At 37.0% G+C, this 21,179-nt stretch overlaps 1 protein-coding gene across 3 annotated transcripts; it reads right to left on the reverse strand.

The window, feature by feature from the left end:
* Positions 1 to 1,129: 1,129 nt before the first annotated feature.
* On the reverse strand, positions 1,130 to 20,438 carry LOC110456225 (lysine-specific demethylase 5A-like). 3 transcript variants are annotated; one of them, XM_021506844.1, is made up of 24 exons: positions 20,067 to 20,438; positions 19,645 to 19,841; positions 19,192 to 19,311; positions 18,544 to 18,699; positions 18,094 to 18,186; positions 17,687 to 17,775; positions 17,125 to 17,287; positions 16,571 to 16,690; positions 15,721 to 15,915; positions 15,122 to 15,236; positions 14,259 to 14,450; positions 13,631 to 13,781; positions 13,098 to 13,215; positions 12,069 to 12,215; positions 11,526 to 11,734; positions 10,614 to 10,752; positions 10,310 to 10,489; positions 10,018 to 10,170; positions 9,364 to 9,535; positions 8,077 to 8,739; positions 7,249 to 7,472; positions 6,491 to 6,812; positions 6,016 to 6,306; positions 1,130 to 5,092 (listed from the first exon to the last, which is right to left on the reverse strand). In XM_021506844.1, the coding sequence occupies exons 2-24, from the start codon at positions 19,822 to 19,824 to the stop codon at positions 4,389 to 4,391; spliced, it is 4,896 nt and encodes a 1,631-aa protein (XP_021362519.1). In that variant the 5' UTR covers positions 19,825 to 19,841; positions 20,067 to 20,438; the 3' UTR covers positions 1,130 to 4,388. The 3 variants fall into 3 exon arrangements, with proteins under 3 accessions (XP_021362519.1, XP_021362511.1, XP_021362503.1); XM_021506836.1 differs by having other exon boundaries at positions 19,645 to 19,954; XM_021506828.1 differs by having other exon boundaries at positions 19,645 to 20,025.
* Positions 20,439 to 21,179: the final 741 nt, after the last annotated feature.

Here is a 21,179-nt window from a genome sequence, read left to right on the forward strand (position 1 = left end):
CAGACAACTCTACAACAGTTGCAATAGCTTACTTGGAAAACCAGAGGGCACCAGATCTCATATTCTACGTCCTTTTGTAACTTTGGTTTCCTTCTGCTCTACGACATGTATTTGACCATGAAGGTCAAGCATCTTTCGGGCCGTATGAAACTGCCCGATACCTTCTCTAGTCAGTAACTGGTGCTAACGATATGGCAACTGACGTCTTCGATTTTCCTGGCGGTTTGACATGCACGGTACACACCTCGTAGATATGTTTGGAAATTTAATTTCTGTAGCATACAACACTAAGTTGTCGACCCACATCTCCCTAATTCAAAATTCAAATACTTGTCTCCCTGGACGGGCACAAAATGAATACGTGTGCATTACTTTCAGAACAGAACCGTGTTGGCACGAGCCTCTAAACGGCGGACAGACAAACACCAGGCGACATAGCTTCAGACTTCATAGCGTCCCTTTTGGCCGAAGCAAACGTCTAGAGCTACTATTGCTTCTATTGGATCAGCTCTGCATTACCTTCAACTTTCGATCTGCTCCATCTGCCCCTCTCCGGTACATATCCACGCATGAAAATTGAAGGTCTAGCTCAGATAGGCTTTCCTGCTGACGTGGCAGATTGTAATCAAGTGTTCCTCTTCTTCCGTCCACCAGCTTTAGTGAAAAGTATATTGATCCAGTCAAGGCAAACGTTATTGTCAATGCGTTTTTTCTTCGGGCTTTGCTTGCAGAACTAAGTCTTGCTATGATTCTGTGACTGCTAGTGAGTTTGCTTTTCATGGCAGACGGAAATTTAGCACTGCTCCTTTTTGTCTGCTTAAATCAGATGTTTTGTGTGGGACTAACCCAAAGTCAGTGCTTCACAGCCAATAAGACACTTATATCACAAATAATCTAAAATAATTTCACTACTTGATCCAGCTCATGAGCGACTCATTTTAAACAAATACATTCTTTTCAATCATTCCTAATTGGATAATTTAATATGACATGTGGACAAGCAATGCATAATACAATAATATGTCATGTTGTCATGGCTGATAAAATCTCTTTTTATCTCTATATTTCATACAAGGCAGTTATAGTTTAATTTCCACATGATGGTCTAAAGAAACCTCAAACACTTATATATATGTATTGACAATGTCAATAAAATTTATTATGTTTTTGGATGCATTTCTGCAATGTGACAAAATGTTACAGAATTGGACTATTTATACAACAGATGATATTCTACAAGATCATACACCGATATTAAAGCCTTATCCACAAAGCACTTTTGTCAGCATATACAAGTCTACTCACATGGTATACGTTCAGCTATGTACGTGATATATAGACAATGATAATTCAGAACTATATATATACATTTCTTCTCCTGAACATACAAATAATGCATATTTAATATTAGTGCCAATTACATTTCATCAGGGTTTTTTCAGAAATCTTTCCTTTATTTACTACTTTTCCATGTCATTATCAGTTATTGAATACAAGCTGTAAAGGTTATCAACATTAAATCCCTACTCATCATGATTTGACTTCCTATGAGCAGTCTAACAATGACCTTGACCTTGAAATCTTTCACTTTGAGTGAACAATATGCTTTAATAATAACAGTTACATAGTTCAGAATCACCATGTATTAAGCAGTACATGGTCAAGGTGATACAGGAAGGCCATTCAGTGATATCAAGCCGATACAAACCATTATCATAAATATTTTGGTTGAAATTGTACAACTTTGGTTACGTCCCACATGCTTCCTGTACGTAACAAAAAGGTTTTTAACAAGGCAAGCTTCTGAATACTGCAAATATAGGAAAGGTTCTTGGGAAGGTAAGACAGTATCTGTGAGGTCCAAAGTAGATAAAGATGATTTGGTTTTGTGAATTAGAAATGTTATTTAATCTTAAGTTCAAATCAAAATGTAAGGAATAACAATCTTTACAACATAATGCTTACTTACACAAACTTCATGAACGTATATAAACGGAACATACTATATCAGAACAGTGGAAATAAACATGAACTAAAGGTCAAATAACAAAACAAACTAATTTGAACAAAATCGGTTTGAGAGGCAAAACAATGCAATAGAAATCTGAAAATGATACAAATAATTCTGCCACACTATTGGTTAAATAATTTTGAAGTTTCAATTTAGAAATGGAAATAAATGACATAACATTACCAAAATACTTTCAGTAGTAAGATTTATACTTATTTAATACTGACTGTTCCTCATCAAATTATCGAATTAATTTTAACGTGTTCACATTAACATAAGTACCCAATTGTTTACTAACAAACAAAAAATGAGAGAAAAGATTAACCAGTGTGTTTCTTTTCCATGCATGATTCCGTCATGTTTCTTCATAAAATAAAATCTAGAAACCATTAATAACCAACAGCTTCCTAGATCAAACATTAGACTGTAAAGGGAGTTTGAAAAATAAAAAACATTTGATTGCTCGACTTTACTTGCAAAAAAATCATCACCTATTTTGACAACAATGTAAAGCATTTCAGACTTTAAATTACAGTTTTAAATATGTCAACATAAACTAATAAAAAAGGTCAACAACAAAAAACATTGCACATACTATTCTGTCACAATGTAATTCCATGGACAACAGCTTTATACAGCAATGTTCAGGTGCAAATATATATATATATCTATATATATATAACAAAGCATTTACAAAGCGGAATAAAGTAAGCACGAAATAAATTAAGATTCCAAATCAATTTTACAGACAAATCATATTTTCTCATTTTGAAGTCATCATACTAGTCTTTGAGAAATGCTCCTTTAGACAAACTCATATAGTTTCTAGCCTTCGGACTTATCAGAGTACGCAGAAAGTACAAGTTACTACCATCCATCTGTGTCATAGAAAATTATATATCGCAAACTTTTTAGGGAGAAAATTCTAATACATATTACCCTGATGACTTTTATTAAAAGTAACATTTTTCTTGAATTTGAATTTCGACAATATTTTTTCCCCAATATTCTGGAAAAATTTGAACCACTTGTTTTCATCATCGTTTTTAAATCTAAGTGAACATGAGCTATTTCCTAAACTTTGAGACATTGGAAAACAGTACTACCCACACCCAACATTTAAAGATCCAATAAGCAAAAAAGTGATAACTGTTTTATACATGTATTCCTTTTATTCACCAATTGTCATACCGGTATTTTATAATTTATAGTTCTTGATACATTATCACTTAACTGCCTCGCTCTGTATTTTTTTAAGAAAACTTTTACAGCAAATTTTCTAAACTGATATCACATGCATGTGCCTGGAAAAAGACTTAAACTGACTTTTCTCAGATTTTACAAGTCCTTGTCGATGTTTCTTGTTAAGCAAGTCCTTAAGCATATCTGCAAATTCAACTATGATTTAGTCAAGAATCTGAATGTGATATTCACAATATACATAAATAAAATTACTCTTTGACATATGAGAAAATAAAGCATTACTTCAATCAAATAATATTTAAGTATCTACATGATGCCCGCGCCAAGAAAATAAGTTTGTAATTCTTAATAAGTTGAAGAAGGAATCATTTAAAGAACTAACGCATGCGTTAATTGATTTGTTCTCATGGGAGCTTAAAAGGTTCATAACTTTAAGTACATCTTATTTTAGCTGAAACATGTTTGAAAATGGTCATTTACAGAAAGAAACACAAATGAAAATCATTTCACAACCCAAAACATCCAAATTGACCTTTATTATTGAAGAAAAAAAATCGGAAAACAGATGCTTCAAAAAAAACAACCATGAAATAATAGTTTCGCTATATAAAAAAAAAAATCCCTTTACAATATAGAATACAGATTCAAACTCCCAATGGTGTAGTGTGACAGATAGAACACAGAAGTGAAGTATTCACTTTATAGAATCGATGAGGTATGTGAAGAAATATGTATACAAATACTGAGGAACAACATCCATAAAACTGGCTGTACACAACTATTGCCTTAGCTTTGTTTCACACACACCAAAGTAATATGTATGTTTCTCCTCTCGATCCATTTCATCAATATATGTGTTACCAACAGAAGCTTGGCTTTCACAGAAAGTCTAGGACTAGTAATTCACAAAGTGTGATTTCTGGTTAATATTTAGTCTGGCCCTGATTTCGTCATGTACTATTTCAATGGTAAAAACCCGTCGGAGAGCATAGCTTGATTGGTGGTTTGAGATGTTTATGGAACCCAGGGCCAAGCTCTCAATCCTGTCTAGTACATTATTACAGCCCAGACTTCCTCGACCACAAGTCTCGGGAGATAGATCATAAGAACTGATCACTTCAGGAAATCAGACCGATGGTTGGACAAAAATATTAGGATCTGTCCCACAGGTAAATCAGGACACAGACTCAATCAGGTTATCTATCGGCCCACTGTCAAGGAGAGGTGTGCTGTTATTTGAATCTCGGGAAGACACCTCTACACCACAGTCATTAATTGATGGGTCACTCACAACTCTAGTAGTGTCCACAACAGATTCCTCCTCTATCACAGTTTCTTCAATACCACTCTCTAACTCAAACTCCGTTTCAGTGGATTCTGAGAATCCCTCCTGTATCCCCGCCCCCGTGATGTCCATAGCATCAGTGTCCTGTGCCAAGACCGTTGGCATAACCTGGCACTTTTCACCAACAACAGCACGAGCCTCTTCCCCAGGGAGGAGATTCTTACCACTGTCCTCGGTATTTTCTGTGAGAGGATTATTACACTCGAGGGCTGAATCGTCCACCAGAGATGTGTGCTCCTCCTCGTCCACTGGAGATGTGTCCATTGTAAGATCCATTGACTCGTGACAAGTCAGGTCCTGTGGTTCTGATTTGATGACTGGCACTTGGTTGTCAGGAGCCTGGGAGTCCATGCTATGGGGGAAGCGAGGGTCTGAGGTGACAGGGGGAACATAGGAGTCGGAGCAGTGTAGATTTCTACACCTATAGCATTGATACTCCTCGTCCTCCGAGATCTCCTCTGCCCCTAAGCCTACACACAGAAGGTGGTACCAATCCTCACAGCGATCACACTGTACCCAGTTCACTTCTTCACCTGTAAAGAAAAAGACAGGTTAGTATTAAGGTAATAGGATTGTGTCACCATTTCTCAGTAGAATTTCTTTAAATTTTGTAGTTATATTGCTTTAAAGTAAAGAAAATTTTCTGCCACAAAAAAAATACAGGTTGTCAGAATTTTAAGGATTTTAAATGGAAATTTATGTAAAAAGGAGTGAATTTTGAAAAAGAAATGAAATGATGTCAATAAAAATAATACTGACATACATTAGTATTGCATTAATGTATATCAATTTAATGAATGCTGAAATTGTGTAAAAATCTCTATACACGATATAAAAATTGACATTTTATAATAAAACCATATACACATAGTAATTGCAGGTAAGAGTTATTGTTCTTGAAAAACTTCACAGTAGTGAAATAGGTAGCCGATTTCCTGAAGTAAAGAAAAAATGGACACATGTGACTCACTGATAAAAAAAACCCTGAATTAATGCCTGGATTGCTTTGAAATACTTTAATATCGAGAGAACACATTGTTCTGTCAATAATAAACATACAATATTCATCAGTTTAATATTAAACATTAGAATTTGCGGAAATTGTGATACTGTCTCCCCACATTGGATTTTCAACTAGGGATGTACTTCCTGTTTCCGTTTATCAATACACTCCAATGACCTTAAGCAAAAATTAAATGGTTATCTATTTGTTGGTGGGAAAGAAAATGTATTGAGAGTAATAAGCATTTGTTGATTAAATCAATAATATACTTGTACGATTGTAGGTTGTAGGTTTGAGGAGAACACACCTGTAGGTTTGAAAACACACTGTGCAACAATACACCTGTAGGTTTGAGAACACACCTGTTTGTGTAACAGCTTACCTGTAGGTTTGAGAACGCACCTAGAACACACTTGTAGGTTTGAGAACACACCTGTTGGTGCGACAACATACCTGTTGGTTTGAGGCATTTGGTTGCAGCACAGTCATCATCATTCTCATCGTCTTTATCATCGTCGTGCCTGACCAGACTTCCCTTCCCTTTCCTTTCCCGTTTTACTTTCGGTTTCATTCTCTTCTTTTTGATGAGCTCCTCGACCACTACTACTCCTTCTTTCTTAACTACTTTCATTTTTTTCTTCTTCAGTTTCTCCTCTCCTAATTTCTTTAATCTGTCGGCTTTCTCTCCAGCCTTCTTTATCTTTTCAGCCTCCGATGCTATAGTTGATATGTCCATGCTTGCAGCTGATGAAGACAAAAAAAAGTAAAATAAGTGTTCACACATTTAAATTTGTGCAGAACTGCTGGTCGATAACCCTTGAAAATCACTGTGTAATAAAAATAAAATGCATTAAAACAAAGAAGACGTCATTTTGAAACAACAGGATCAAGATAATCTGCAGATAAAATCAGTAGTAAGAATATTTACCAATTTCCATGTTGTCTAGGTCCTTAGCTACTTTCTTTTCCTTGATGGGGTCTTTCTCTTTCTTGATTTTGATTTTCTTGACCTTCATCATGGCAGCAACACCTCCTCCTCCTCCTCCACCGCCCCCTCCTCCTCCTCCTCCTGCTTCCCCAGCACCTGCTTCAGCTACCTCCTTCACTTCTTTGCTCTTCTTCATCTTCACTTCTGTCCCATCCTCTAACTTCTTCCTTTTCTTCTTTTTCTTCTCAGGGTCTTTCTCCTTCTTTATCTTGATCTGCAGCTTTTCACGCTCGCTGCTGATGGGAATACTGGTTATGTTATCCTGCAATAATAAATTAATTGTCTTTAAATATAGGTTCCCCTCATCTTAGGCATTATTACACCATTTAAAAGATTGAAAGCCTTACAGTGACTCATAACTTATTTACAATAAGTTGATGATAGTCATTTGATGCTTATATTTTTTTTTTCAGTGCTTGTACCATGCAGTTTTTACCATGAAAGGAAGTGAATCAATTCCATGGCTTGAATCTGGTGGATTTGATGTTGCTACCATTCAGTACCACATCACAAACAGAGACAGTGAAATGGTAAAAGCTATTGGGTAGCTCAATTCATTTTTACATATATTGAAAGCCAACTCAGTTCAGCTAAAATCAGTCAATGAGTGTGATACATAACAGCCTGATGTTGTTTTCTAAATGAAATATAGATATTTAAATGACAAATCTAATATACAGCTTAGATCTAGGGCATACCTTACTGTCCTCTAGTTCAAGGAACTTGTGGTCTGCCCTAGGCTGGCAGGCCTGTAGGATCCTCCAGATGTGCTGTGTCTCATCCAGTGACACTTCCAGAAGGTCTCCTTCCATCATCAGTTCCTCTAGTTGACTCTTGGCCGTGCTTGAAAGCTCCAGGACCGGGGCCTCAAGGGTCCGGGCCACCAGCGGCGACTTTCTCTGGTGTTTACGTGGTGATGCATCTACAAAACCATCAGGTAAATGCAATTAATTATTTTTGAAATAAAAGCACATAAAGAAGTCCTTTTTGACATTTTTATCTAAACACTAAAGTCCTGAAGATGTAAAAAAATTAAGCATAGACTTTTTCTACTTTTCCCATCCCTGTAAATTTCTGGTAATTTGATATTTTAGTGCAATGATAAAGTTATACTAACCGACTCTTTCTCATGTTTTTATTTTGCCATGTCAGTAAAAACAAGAGGTCCTGTGACCCCATCTTTCTGATATTTTTTATTTGACCTCTAAACCAAGGAAGTCCAACATATATTAGCCAATCAGAACATAAAAGAACTTTGTATTACACTGGTCAAGACCTGTATCTCCATTTATAAAAGGTAAACAATGACTCAATTCATAGATCATGTAGGCCATCTTTGATATCCTACAATGGATGTCAAAAACGTCTCTGCCAATAAAAAGTCTGGCCATCATCATGTAATGAAAGAAGATCAGAGGAGGAAAAATTTGTCAAAATGTCACGACTTTCCATAAACTTCCATTAAAAAGATGACTGTAGGTACATTTATTAACATGATTAAATTTGCCAACAAGGAGAGTACTTACTGTTACTGGTTTTGGAGGCTGAAGAATAAGCATGCTCTGACATGCCACTGTGGTTTTGTTGCTGTTGTGCTGAACTGATCACCTCCACCTCCATCTGAATGTCGTCCGAGTTATGTGACGACTGAGGTGACAATGGAATTGTAAATGAGTTTTCAGCCTCCAAACTGAAGTTCCCAGAATCTGAATGCTTCCCAGACAAGGATGCACTAGCAGACCCACCCCCACCTCCCGCAGTCCCACCAAAAGCACTTTGAGTTACACTGGCTAAATGTCCCTGTAACTCTGGATTATTAGCAGCTTTAAGCAGTTCTGCGTTTATAATTTTCTCAGTTTTTTCGCGTGCCGCCTGTTCCACCATTCTTTGACTCAACACACTGAGTTTAGCCAAAGCTGAGGCGAGTTCACTTGTGGTTAGAGCTTGGCGGGCACGGTCCTGCCAGGCCATGGCACGTTCTGTTAAACACTGAAGGGCCTCCCCCTCTGGCAAGCGCACTGGAAGTTTCTGGAGGGATACGAGGAGTGAAAGTATTGTCTCTAGTCGAGGGCGTCGCGACCTTAAGCACTGGGGACATAAAAACTTGAGATCTTTGGCAGCCTGTACAGCTGCTGCCTGAGACGACTTATTTTTCATATTTGCAGATTTCGGAAGTGGTACACATGTGCCTGCAAACAAAATTATTTAGTGTTAGTTTTAAACATTATAGTTTCAATGTTTGCATCTAGAAACAATTCTTTTCAATGATACAGCATACAGTTATGAAATTTGTTGTAAGACAAAGAAGTTCAGTTTAACCTCAGCGTCTACATTCAAGTGACTTACTATGAAACCTGTTCTTACAGCGTTTACACTGTAGCCTCTATATATTATAGTGACTTGATTGAATTGAATTGAATAATAATGGACGAAGGCTTACAGCCTCTAGGTCCATATCAACAAATATTTAACAAATAGTTTAGACGAGTGTCAATAACAGCATCATAAATATTTAAAACATAGTCATATTGTCGTATCATAGACTGTTTCTTTAAAATGTTTATCTATTAAAATTTAACTTACCATGGAACCAGTCCATGCAGAGTTCACACTGTAACCTCTATATATTATAGTGACTTACCGTGGAACCAGTCCTTGTATTGTTCACACTGTAATCTCTATATATCATAGTGACTTACCGTGGAACCAGTCCTTGCAGAGTTCACACTGTAACCTCTATATATTATGGCGACTTACCATGAAACCAGTCCTTGCAGGGTTCACACTGTAACCTCTATATATTTGTGACTTACCGTGGAACCAGTCCTTGCAGAGTTCACACTGTAACATGAAGCCTGAGGCTCCCTTCCGACACACACAGTACTTGACTTCCTCCCCCTCCTGATTGATCTTGCTCACATTCCTATCCCTCAGCTCACACATACAGTCCACCTCCTTCTGCTCGGCCACTTTAAATGCTGCCACCTGACAAAATAACAACAATTTAGTCTATTTTAAGGCAAGAAATCATTGGATCAAACTATTATAAATTTAACAATACACCTCAACATCCTTTTTCTTCAATGAAATTTTTCTTCAATGAAATGCACAGCACAATATGTTAACAATGATATTCTTGGATTAAATCCACCTGACTCTGACATCCAAGGATCAAATCCACATGGAACACAAATGGTGTTACAGAATTGTAGATCTTTCCTTTGAATTAGTTGTAGCATGCAGTTTAATCCATGAAAGGAAGTGAATTAATGTCAAGGCTTGAATCTGGCATTTTGTTGTTGTTGCTTCATTTAAGTTCCCTACCACAAATATAAATATCTACATAGGTAATACAAGTGTAGTTGTTTTACCGAGATAAGCAAGGATAGCACCTGTGTCTACAGACACACTAACAGTAAGTTTTACCTATAACACTAATACTGCCTGGTTTCAACGCGAGAACTTACAATAGCTGCTGGGTCTCGCTGGTCTTCTATCTTGATGTCGAGGTTGTTGTTATTGGTTTCAACATCCTTCTTTTCCTTCTCGCCCTCCTTGAACTTTTTCTTTTTGTTTTTACCTCCACTATAGATGCCGATGTCAGCTCGGGGAGACAACACCTGAATCACATTCATGTGGTAGGTTTTAATTTTTTTCATTGATATGGAATCCTACTCTCTTAATGAATGACAGTCTATTATAAGTATAAAGACAGAGCAGGTACTCACCGTTACAGGGCTGAAACACAATGTTACCTACCTCTAGGAGGGAGTAGGTACAGTTCTTTTTGAGGAATGTTCTGGCAGTCCTCTCCCTCCAGGACTTGGCAGCAGCTACCTGAGACTCGACCTGTGGTAGCTGGTCCAGACGGACAGGGATGGGCCGGCCCTTGTTGACCAACGTCTCCAGGATGTCCAGGTAGGGGTACGAGTCAGAATTCTGGTAAACAAATAAAAGATATGACATCAAAATAACCTCCTGGATTTATTTGACCCACAATCTAAAAGATATTAACACAATTCTTATGTTTGAGATGATTTCCATCTATGTAAATGCTGTTTACCTGCACATTCTCCACCCTCACTGTCCAGTCCTTGGCTTTCCTTAGGGCATCTTTTAGAGCAGTTACATTTGGCAAGTAGGCGGGAATCCCCTTTGCTTCATTAATAATGGCCTCCAGGGTAGCCATCACATGACGAGGTCTGAAATAAACAACAAAATTCATAAACAACATGATTTTTTTGGTGTGTTTGTGTTTTACGTACTATTAACAGCTATGGTCATTTAAAGACGTGCCAGGTTTCGGTGGTGGAGGAAAGCCCAAGTTCCCGTAGAAAAAACACCGACCTACGGCCAGTACCTGGCGACTGCCCCACGTAGGTCTCGAACCCTTGTTGTGTGATTAATTAATCATACTCTTGTACCATGCAGTTTGAACCACAAAATGAAGTAAAATCATTTCACAGCTTGATTACGATGGATTTTATGTTGCTACCATTCAGTTCCATACCACAAATGTAATCATGAAATGGTAAAAGCTATTGGGTAGCTAAATTCAAATGTTTGTCAAATATACCATAGATAGAACACTGAAATGTTATGATAACTAAAATAGTTAGAAATGTTCTAATGTTAGCTACAAAATGAATTATTGTAGTAGTTTATACAATTTTTGTTGATTAACAAATTTTGTTTACCATTTCCATTTATATGTTGAATTAAAAGACATTAGCTCCATAGACTAGTCTTTCCTAGATTTATCCCTAATATGGTCATGCAGCTTGTGCCCCGGCCGACAGAAAGCACAACCAGCATTATACAAAATTACTCTTTACCCAGAGATGCACTATAGTTTAAATATGCTCATTTATTCTTCAGTTTCACAAGGGAGAAGTTCACTGATGGCTAACAGCAAGTTGTATTGAGACTCGAGGCAAATCAGAAAATGCAGGGATCATAATCTTGACATTGTTACCTGGCCTGTAGGCAGATCCTGGCTTTCTCCTCCCATCGCTCGCTGATGGTGAGAAGCTCCTGGAGCTCTGCCATGGCTTTCTCTACGGCAGGATGTGGGGCTAGGCCAACACCAGACTCCATCAGTTCTCTCATCACATCCAGGGTGACATTCAGAGGGTCTCGCAGTGTCAGACGTACCTCGTCCAGCCACTTGGCTTGTTGTAGAACCTGAGGGTCAACAAATGTTTTATACAATACAATGATCATTGCAAGACAATTTGCAATTGAAAATTTCCTATGATTTATGTCTATACAATAAATTGAGGTTAAGGTGAATTAATTCCTAAAAACATCTTTAAACATCTGAAATGATCCCAAAGAATATTCCTTAAAATTCTGAAAACAGGATACATGTACACATTAAAATATGCAACCTCTGAACTGACATTGTACAATTTCCCCAAGTGGACAGAAAATGTTGTTTTCAATTCCAAACATCAACATGAGCTTTCCTTCAAATCAACACCAACGGAAAAGACAAGCATTAATCAAGGTGCCACACCTGTTTGAGTCTTGGTATTTCTGGCAAGTCAACATCAAGTGTAACACTGAAGTCGATCAGCTGTTCTATTTTTTCTGAATCAGGGGTATCAGCCTCTAATGCATCTTGGGCGTCTCTTTGGAATTCGATCACTTTGTCCAGCAGTTCCTGTAGATAAATCAGTATGATATTACTGTGGTGTTAATGTAACGATATTAAATTCAGAACTGGTTTTGTGGAGATCCCCACTTCGCTGCCAAATGAGTTTTCATATTCAACTCATTCACCCCTGAAGATGCATTTGAACTCTTCCAATACAAAGATTGGAATAGTCCATTATGAAATTCCAGGGGTGAATGAGTTAAGTTTGATGATCCTACATGGAAAAAGTATGTGAGAAATGCTCCAAAATCAGCTTTTATTTAAATGATACTTACGATCAAAATGTAACTTACAAGAGCGACATAACTTTTGTTTGGGATACTTCCCTAGATGAAGCTTAATGATTGTGCATGAAATAATAATACTGAACATTTGTTCCACAATTTTTCTATGAAGGAGAACAGACTGTCTGGTCAGAGATAAAAACATAGGTTTTTAGAGTGCAGAGACTTGTTTTTATTACTGGTACTTCCCTTATTGTACCCAGCACTAAATTTGTTGATCTGACCAGAAAACTTATTGAAGAAATGCTCCATAAAGAGTTATACTTTGACTGAGGTCAGAGTTCAAAATATACCTCACAGTGACATAGGTTTGGTTAGTGATATTCCACCTTCCTTAGTTTTTAAAACTATCTCTGTTTAATTATTCTGTAGGAAACTGTATAACACACCAGAAAACATTCCCATAGATCCATGTAAGGAAAGGCAAAATACATCACCCCAAACTTTCATAAGATGGGGTACAATAAAACTCCATTAACCTTGATATTTTTCTATACGCTGAAAATTAAAACTCTCAAAATATGTCAAATGTCCACAGCAGTATATTGTAGGTGTTGTGTTCAATTATTGTACACTTGGTTATATCAACTATTCATTATCTTACCTTGATCAGTTTGGCTTCTTTGATAATACATGGTAAGTTGTAGACTTGGTCATAGAAACAATTCAACTCGTCTAAACTGAGCTTGGCTATGTATTTCCCTTCCATAGATTGTCTGTTCCTGTCAACAACAAAACAAATTTCCTCAAAATTCAGTTATGATTGCAAAGCTATTTTCCCAAATCACTTGTAGAGTAAAACAGAATGTGTTGAGTTCAGTTTGTATCACTGTTTTGAGATATGGATATGTTACCTTATGAATTTTATACCAAAAGATTGAAATCTGACAATTTGACATTCATATTCATTGTATGGAGTAATTGGTATGTGTTCATACTTTTTTTTATCTTTCTTCCGTAAAGGTAAAAAATTGGTGCTCATCTTAAATTTGCAAACTGTAGTGCAGTTGTGAAATTAATTAAGTTAAATCCCTCATAAGTTAGTAGATCTTGTACTTCAATTATATTATCACATGATCTAACAACTAGTTGGACAAGGTAGCATGTATCCTTATTGATTGCCTTTTTATTCATTACCTGGTACGGACTTTCTTTGAGACCAGCTGATTGGCAACACTGGCACATTTCTCCGCTTCGCCCACAGCATCAACAAGGGTGTGCAGCAGCTCCGTGTCGGGGTACCGCTTCTCCTCGGCCTCCATAATTAGCTCCTTCAGCTCGCTTATTTCTGTAAAGAAAACAATCAGGAAATGTCTCAGAAATAGGTACCCTAATCTAGCCCCTTTGGAATGTGGTACATGTTCAGTAAATCAGAATCAGAAAGATTTGACTGTTGACCTTTTGCCTTAACCTTTCGGGTACAAACCTTAACTCATTCTCCTCCAAAATTTCATTTTGAACTATACTAACCTTTGAATTGGAAGAGTTCAAATGTGTCTTCTGGGGTGAATGAGTTAAAGTAGTATACAAACCATTTGCCTTGTTTTCATCTACATTGTATATTGGAAATCCTACCAATATATTGGTACAGAGCCTGTTTATAGGGAACACACACACAAATGACATCCTCTTAGTACGTACATACCATCTGATCATTATTCTAATAATAAATAATACAGTTTCTCCGAGATTCAACTTACAACATCTATATTGCAAAATAACACAGATTTCATTGACAAGACTTGCTTCAATAATGTCAACTCACCCAGTCGATCATCCCCTGCGGCTTCCAATGCCTCGCCCACTTTGCTAGTCCAGTTGTCAAAGGACTCTGCGCGAACCTTGAGTTTGTACAGCATGGCTGGGAGCTCGTCCAGTGTGTACCTGTAGCGGAGGCAGTGACGTGACGGGTCACAATCGCACAGCATCTCCACATGATGAATACACACCAGCTTGTCTGTAATACAATCATAAGTGGGGTTATGTCCAACTGTAAGAATGATGATCTTCGCTACTTTTGTGTTTACGGAATCTACACAAAATTATGCACATGACAAAAAATTAGGTATTGACACAACATTTAAGACATAAGTAACAACAGGACAGGATTACAATGCAACAAATATCCAACAACAATCTTCTTATAATCAAAATATATCAATTAGTGAATACTACACAACCTCCAATTAACAAGGCAAAAGTATTGTAGGCAGGATGTAATCTCACAAATCATGGCAAGCTTCGGTAAAAATGAACAAAGGGCCATAACTCTACATAGTGGGGCAACACTCCACCATTCCATACAAAATTTGGCAACATAGGGGACATAATATGAAAATTCTAGAACTCGTTGACACACAATGAACCAATGGATTAAACAATGTACATAGCAGAGAAAGAGACTCAATTTCAGTATAAATTAAAACTTTTTTATGCTATTGACTAAAATCATTTCAATTAAGACAAAATATGGGATCTTGCAACTGGTAATACACAAAATTTGTGTTAGTTTTAAACTATATTGATTAAGTGTGCTGTGGAATAAGCATGCACAGCCGTTGCTACTAGTATAACAGATGATAAACTAAAGATTTAAATAAAGTCCAACAGAAATATTGCTTTACTTACTAGGACTACAAGGGCAGGTGACTCCCGACAGGAAACAGGTTGTTTTACATGAGTCACATTGCCTCTCATCATCAGGTAATAACTCAAATGCCTCACGCTCAGCCTCCATGGTACCCTACAAGTAAGGAGATTTTTGCTTTAGTTATTACTGTTATTGGCATTTCCATATATCTACTTTTACTAGAACATTGAACAAGATTCAAAACATTTGATTGTAATATTCTGACTCAATAAGTATTTACAACAAACAAAAAACTTTTTCAATTTAAGAATGACAGACACATGCTACCTTACACGTTTTACCTGTGATTTGTTTTAAGAGTTATTTCCCTTCAAAATTTTTAATGAATTTGAGAGATTTCAAATTATGAATAACCACAGCATTATTACCGCATGATTCTTGTATATCATAAAAGTGTAAACTAAGTCCTTTATTATAATAAAAATGTGTTCTTATTTTTAGTGTGGAACTCTTTTTGAAAGGACATCACTTCAAAGTAACATGTAGCATGTATCTTTAAGTTGGCAATATTTCAAGTCTACCCCTTTTCTCGTCTGATTGATAACTACCCACCAATGATTTAATTAACACAACTTACTCTGTCTAGAAGCTTCTTGCGTAGCTGTTTCTCCTTCTCAACGATTCCCAGTAAATCATGGTGGGTACAAGCAGCGACCTTGAGGTCAAGGTTGTCAGGATCAGCAGCCATCTTACACACCAACTCCTCATGGGAGAAGACACACTGGCGATTCAAGCTTCTGTAGTGGTCAATACAGGCCCTACCAATGGGTAGCTGCATAAAAAGTGGAAAAGTAAAAACATTGTTATGAAAATGGAGCATATACTTTTTAATGACTGGTTTATATGATTTACACAAATTTATTGTATTTTAGGGATGAAATATTGTAATATTCAAATCATGTCATCATCCAACAATAATACTATGCCATAGGGCTGTCATTGATGAGAAAAAAATGTATTGATACATTGATGACAAATAATATAGATATATTGACCAGTCATGAATGAAATGCAATCATTTCCATTCTAAATGTCAACAACCTCTATTTAAGGACATGAAATTTTCATACAGCTATTGTGTCTAAATTGAAATACATTTTTTTATACAGCCCAGTTTTGATATGCTTAAATTGTATCAATATCATATCAAACAAGTTTTTATCAATGTTATATCGATATTGAATCCATCAATGATAGCCCTACTATGCCAGAGTTTTTCCTGGAATTTGGGCATTTCCACCTTATTTATGGTATGAAAAATCAATCAATCAACTACGCTTAATGATATGTATCTTTGATAGTTGTTGGTACAGGTAATTTAACAGTGAAATTCTTAATTTGCTCCTAAAAGTATGGAGGAAGGATAGACTGATTTTCAGTGCTGAACTAAACAGGAACATTATACTATCTGTGAAGTGAATACTGACCCAGTCAGCTGGACAGAAGTTGACTGCCTCCGCAAAGTTGTAGCCTTGGTTGAATCCAGCGTGATAGGCCCGTGGGAAGGTAACAATGAATTCTCCAGCGTGCTGGTTGGTTCTAACAATCTGTTAATGTAACATTAAACTCATTACGACTGTACTTTTAAAAAATAGGTTTTTGATTTCCTTTTAAATTCTGTTATCACAGTTTTTAAACTTCATCACTCCACAGCAATAAAGGAGAGGGCCTAGTATAAGTTGCAAGAACTTGTGCCCAATCCCTTCGACTGTTCAATGTCAATAAAATATGTTTGAATAAACAGCAGTAAAAACTGATAAAATTACAAGCAAATATATTACTTGCTGGATGCAAATATTATGAAACAGGAAATTAAAATGTTTGTTACACCTTTCAGAGTCAGATACGAAACATCCTTTAAATTGTTTTAATATACATCAACAGTTTGTCCACAATGCAAGAAAGGATTGATATATGAATCTAAAATAACAAGACTATTTGATACACAAATCTAGTTTATACACGACATAAGGTTACATACCGGAACACCCATGTCCATGAGTATATTTGGGTTCATAATGGTGGTCAATTGATGCAACAGATCTGGTGAATGCTCAAACAGCTCGGGAGCATTGGCTTTCATGGCATCCTCGAACTGGTCGGCACACTCGCCCGGAACCCCATACCATGTCTTAGGCTCACCCCTGTTATAACAGCAACCCGACATATACAGAAACTGTTGTAAGTGAACTTTGTAAAATATCATTATATAGATCACAGTCAAACCATGTCAAGTCAGACACTTGGTTACCAGAAACAAAGTAAATGTCTCTTAATCTCAATGTGTGGACAAATCATGAAAATATCACTTAAGGAAAATATCCTATGCACAGTATTCTGTTTAAACATTGATTGTTTGACCTCACAAGGAATAAATGTACAACCAAGACTGTTAGACTACAATAACACAGCACCAATACAAGCACTCTCCAGACCTTGTTCAAGTCTGTATAGCTTTGTTCAGAATTATGATATTGTAACACTTTACATATTTAGATCAGTTTTCATACAGTCACATGAAAAAGTTAACGAGTGTAGCCTACCAGTGGAGATAATTGATAGAGTAGCTCCAGTGGTCCTCATTGTGCCAACAGAAGCTGGAGAAGCACATCCCAACATAACACCAGGGAATCTGTTGATTATAAAGAATTGATACATTTTCCACAAGTTGAAAATAAAATATTTAAAACTAATTTGAGATAAAAGACAAGGCAATTACATATAAACTTATTCAAAGAGTACCGCAGAACTGAAGGAGAGCTGATTCATCCAGTGTGTTATTCCTTTATATAAGCACACAAATCAATATTGTAATACCTAGTGTAAGTAATCCATATATGTACAATAGAGACAACTTACATACAACAAACAGTTATGGATGTGGCCCTCGCCTACCAGCTATCAAGGGAGATAACCATACAAAGGATACAAAACAGGTAAAATATCCTACCTTCATTCCAGAGATGTCAGCATTGATGTGGCAGAGAACTGACTGTTCTAGAACAGGTAGATTGTTCAGGTTCCAACCAGAATTAATGTACTCCTAGCAACACAAATATAAAATGTCATTACAGAATTGTGTAACAAAAATAATTTTAAATGCTTTACGCAGAAAAAACATTTTACTGGCACACCCTTTCACATTCCACTTATATAAACAGACTTTTAAGTTTTTGCATGCGTAATGCATGCAATGTTTACACATGTATAGGGGCAATAAATATAGATCATTTTGTAGCTATTCTGCTACATAAAATTTTGATTCAGGTCAGGTACATATTATAGCTTATTGTATAAGCAAACCTTTCAGTGTAGATAAATCTCCAACAACACAATGTGTATGGAGACATTCAAAAGGTAGATCTGTACCCTGATGGTGAACTCGTCCAGGACTACATACCTCGTCTTCAGGGAACATGTCTTTATTGTCCTTGGTGGGGAAGCCACTGCCCATGTCGGCCGCGTGGATATCAGCACCATACTGTACACACACATCTTCCTCAATACAGTTTACCAGGCGCCAGAACTCCTTCTCCACTGCCTCGCAGCTGACCATCTGTTACAAAAGTTAACTTGTTATGATCGGGACTGTAAGAGCAATTGTATTAAATACACAAATTATAGTTAACTGCCACTATCAAGCAACTTCTGGCATTATAAAGGGGTCCGTCATTAAATCTTGGGCAATATATAAAGGAATTGTTCAGAAAAAAAGGAAAATTTGCTCCTGAAATATGTTGCCTTACAAAGGACATTACTACATACTGATTTTTTTTTTCTATGTGACAAAGGCTCTGCAGCTTATACTCGACATGTTATCATTTGATACCCAAGAGTTCTTCAGAACAAATTTTATCTTAAAACATACAATTTCCCACACAAACACTGCAAACAAAACATAACATGGCCATCAAAATGTTACATCCCGAAAACACATTTGAACTTTAAGAATCAAAACTAAGACTTTCTCAATATTTAACGCAAGAAGGCCTAAAACAATATAAACTGTTATAATTTATAATAATCCTAGTGCCCGATTCCTACTTACATGCACTGGCATACTGAAGTAGTTGGATTTGAACTGATCTGCCATCTCTCCAAAGGACTGCAGACTGTACTCTCTCTTTGCCTGTTCAAACCCATAGGGACCCTGTGGTTTACCGCACACCTGTCGTAACAAAATTTATCAAGTTTTGAACGGCTTCCTGTTCAGCATTTTACACTGATTACAATAAATATACACAGTTACAGCTATCAACCAACAATAAGAAACCAATGTCACAATCCTGAGCGTATAACAAAGACATAAAAAATCAGGCAACGGTACCGACAGCTTATATAAATGCCAAATCAATTGGTAACAATGTAAGAAAATCGGATAAAATTAACATTTTTCAATTTTGGTTTTAAAACCTTGATACCAAGTTATAACATGTTTCCATCTTTTTAGCATCTAAAAGTTCAGAACTCATTGCAGAATTAAGTGTGTGTTAATACGTACCTGTTGAATGCACCGAGGACATCGCCAATCCCCTTTAGGGACCTCTTGTAGGGGTGGGATCAGACAGTAGGTATGGAAGGCGTCGTCACAACCATCACAGAGCAGCATGTACTCGTCCCCGTCTCCACGGCCACACATGTGGCAGATGTAGCTATCCACCTGCATCACAAATACACACATCTAACATCCTGGCTCACCTACAGTGTGTAACATCACCTAACATCCCAGCACATACAAATACACACATCTAACATCCCGGCTCACCTACAGTGTGTACATACAAATACACACATCTAACATCCTGGCTCACCTACATTGTGTATATAACATCACCTAACATCTCAGCACATACAAATACACACATCTAACATCCTGGCTCACCTACAGTGTATAACATACACACATCTAACATGCTGGCTCACCTACAGTGTGTAACATCACCTAACATCCCAGCACATACAAATACACACATCTAACATCCTGGCTCACCTACAGTGTGTAACAGCACCTAACAACCCAGCACATACACATACACACATCTAACATCCTGGCTCACCTACAGTATGTAACATTACCTAACATCCCAGCACATACAAATACACAATTCTAACATCCTGGCACACCTACAGTGTGTATCATCACCTAACATCCCAGCACATACAAATAAACACATCTAACATGCTGGCTCACCTACAGTGTGTAACATCACCTAACATCCCAGCACATACAAATAAACACATCTAACATCCTGGCTCATCTACAGTGTGTAACATCACCTAACATCCCATCACATACACACATCTAACATCCTGGCTCACCTACAGTGTGTAACATCACCTAACATTCCAGCACATACAAATACACACATCTAACATCCTGACTAACCTACAGTGTGTAACATCAACTAACATCCCAGCACATACAAATACACACATCTAACATCCTGACTAACCGACAGTGTGTAACATCAACTAACATCCTAGCACATACAAATAAACACATCTAACATCCTGGCTCATCTACAGTGTGTAACATCACCTAACATTCCAGCACATACAAATACACGCATCTAACATCCTGACTAACCTACAGTGTGTAACATCAACTAACATCCCAGCACATACAAATAAACACATCTAACATCCTGGCTCATCTACAGCGTGTATCATCACCTAACATCCCAGCACATACAAATAAACACATCTAACACCCTGGCTCACCTACAGTGTGTATCATCACCTAACATCCCAGTACATACAAATAAACACATCCAACATGCTGGCTCACCTACAGTGTGTAACATCACCTAACATCCTAACACATACAAATACACACATCTAACATGCTGGCTCACCTACAGTGTGTATCATCACCTAACATCCCAACACATACAAATACACACATCTAACATCCTGGCTCACCTACAGTGTGTAACATCACCTAACATCCCAGCACATACAAATACACACATCTAACATCCTGGCTCACCTACAGTGTGTAACATCACCTAACATCCCAGCACATACAAATACACA

Source organism: Mizuhopecten yessoensis, unplaced genomic scaffold (genome assembly GCF_002113885.1).
Source record: "Mizuhopecten yessoensis strain PY_sf001 unplaced genomic scaffold, ASM211388v2 scaffold1011, whole genome shotgun sequence".
Classification (NCBI taxonomy): domain Eukaryota; kingdom Metazoa; phylum Mollusca; class Bivalvia; order Pectinida; family Pectinidae; genus Mizuhopecten; species Mizuhopecten yessoensis.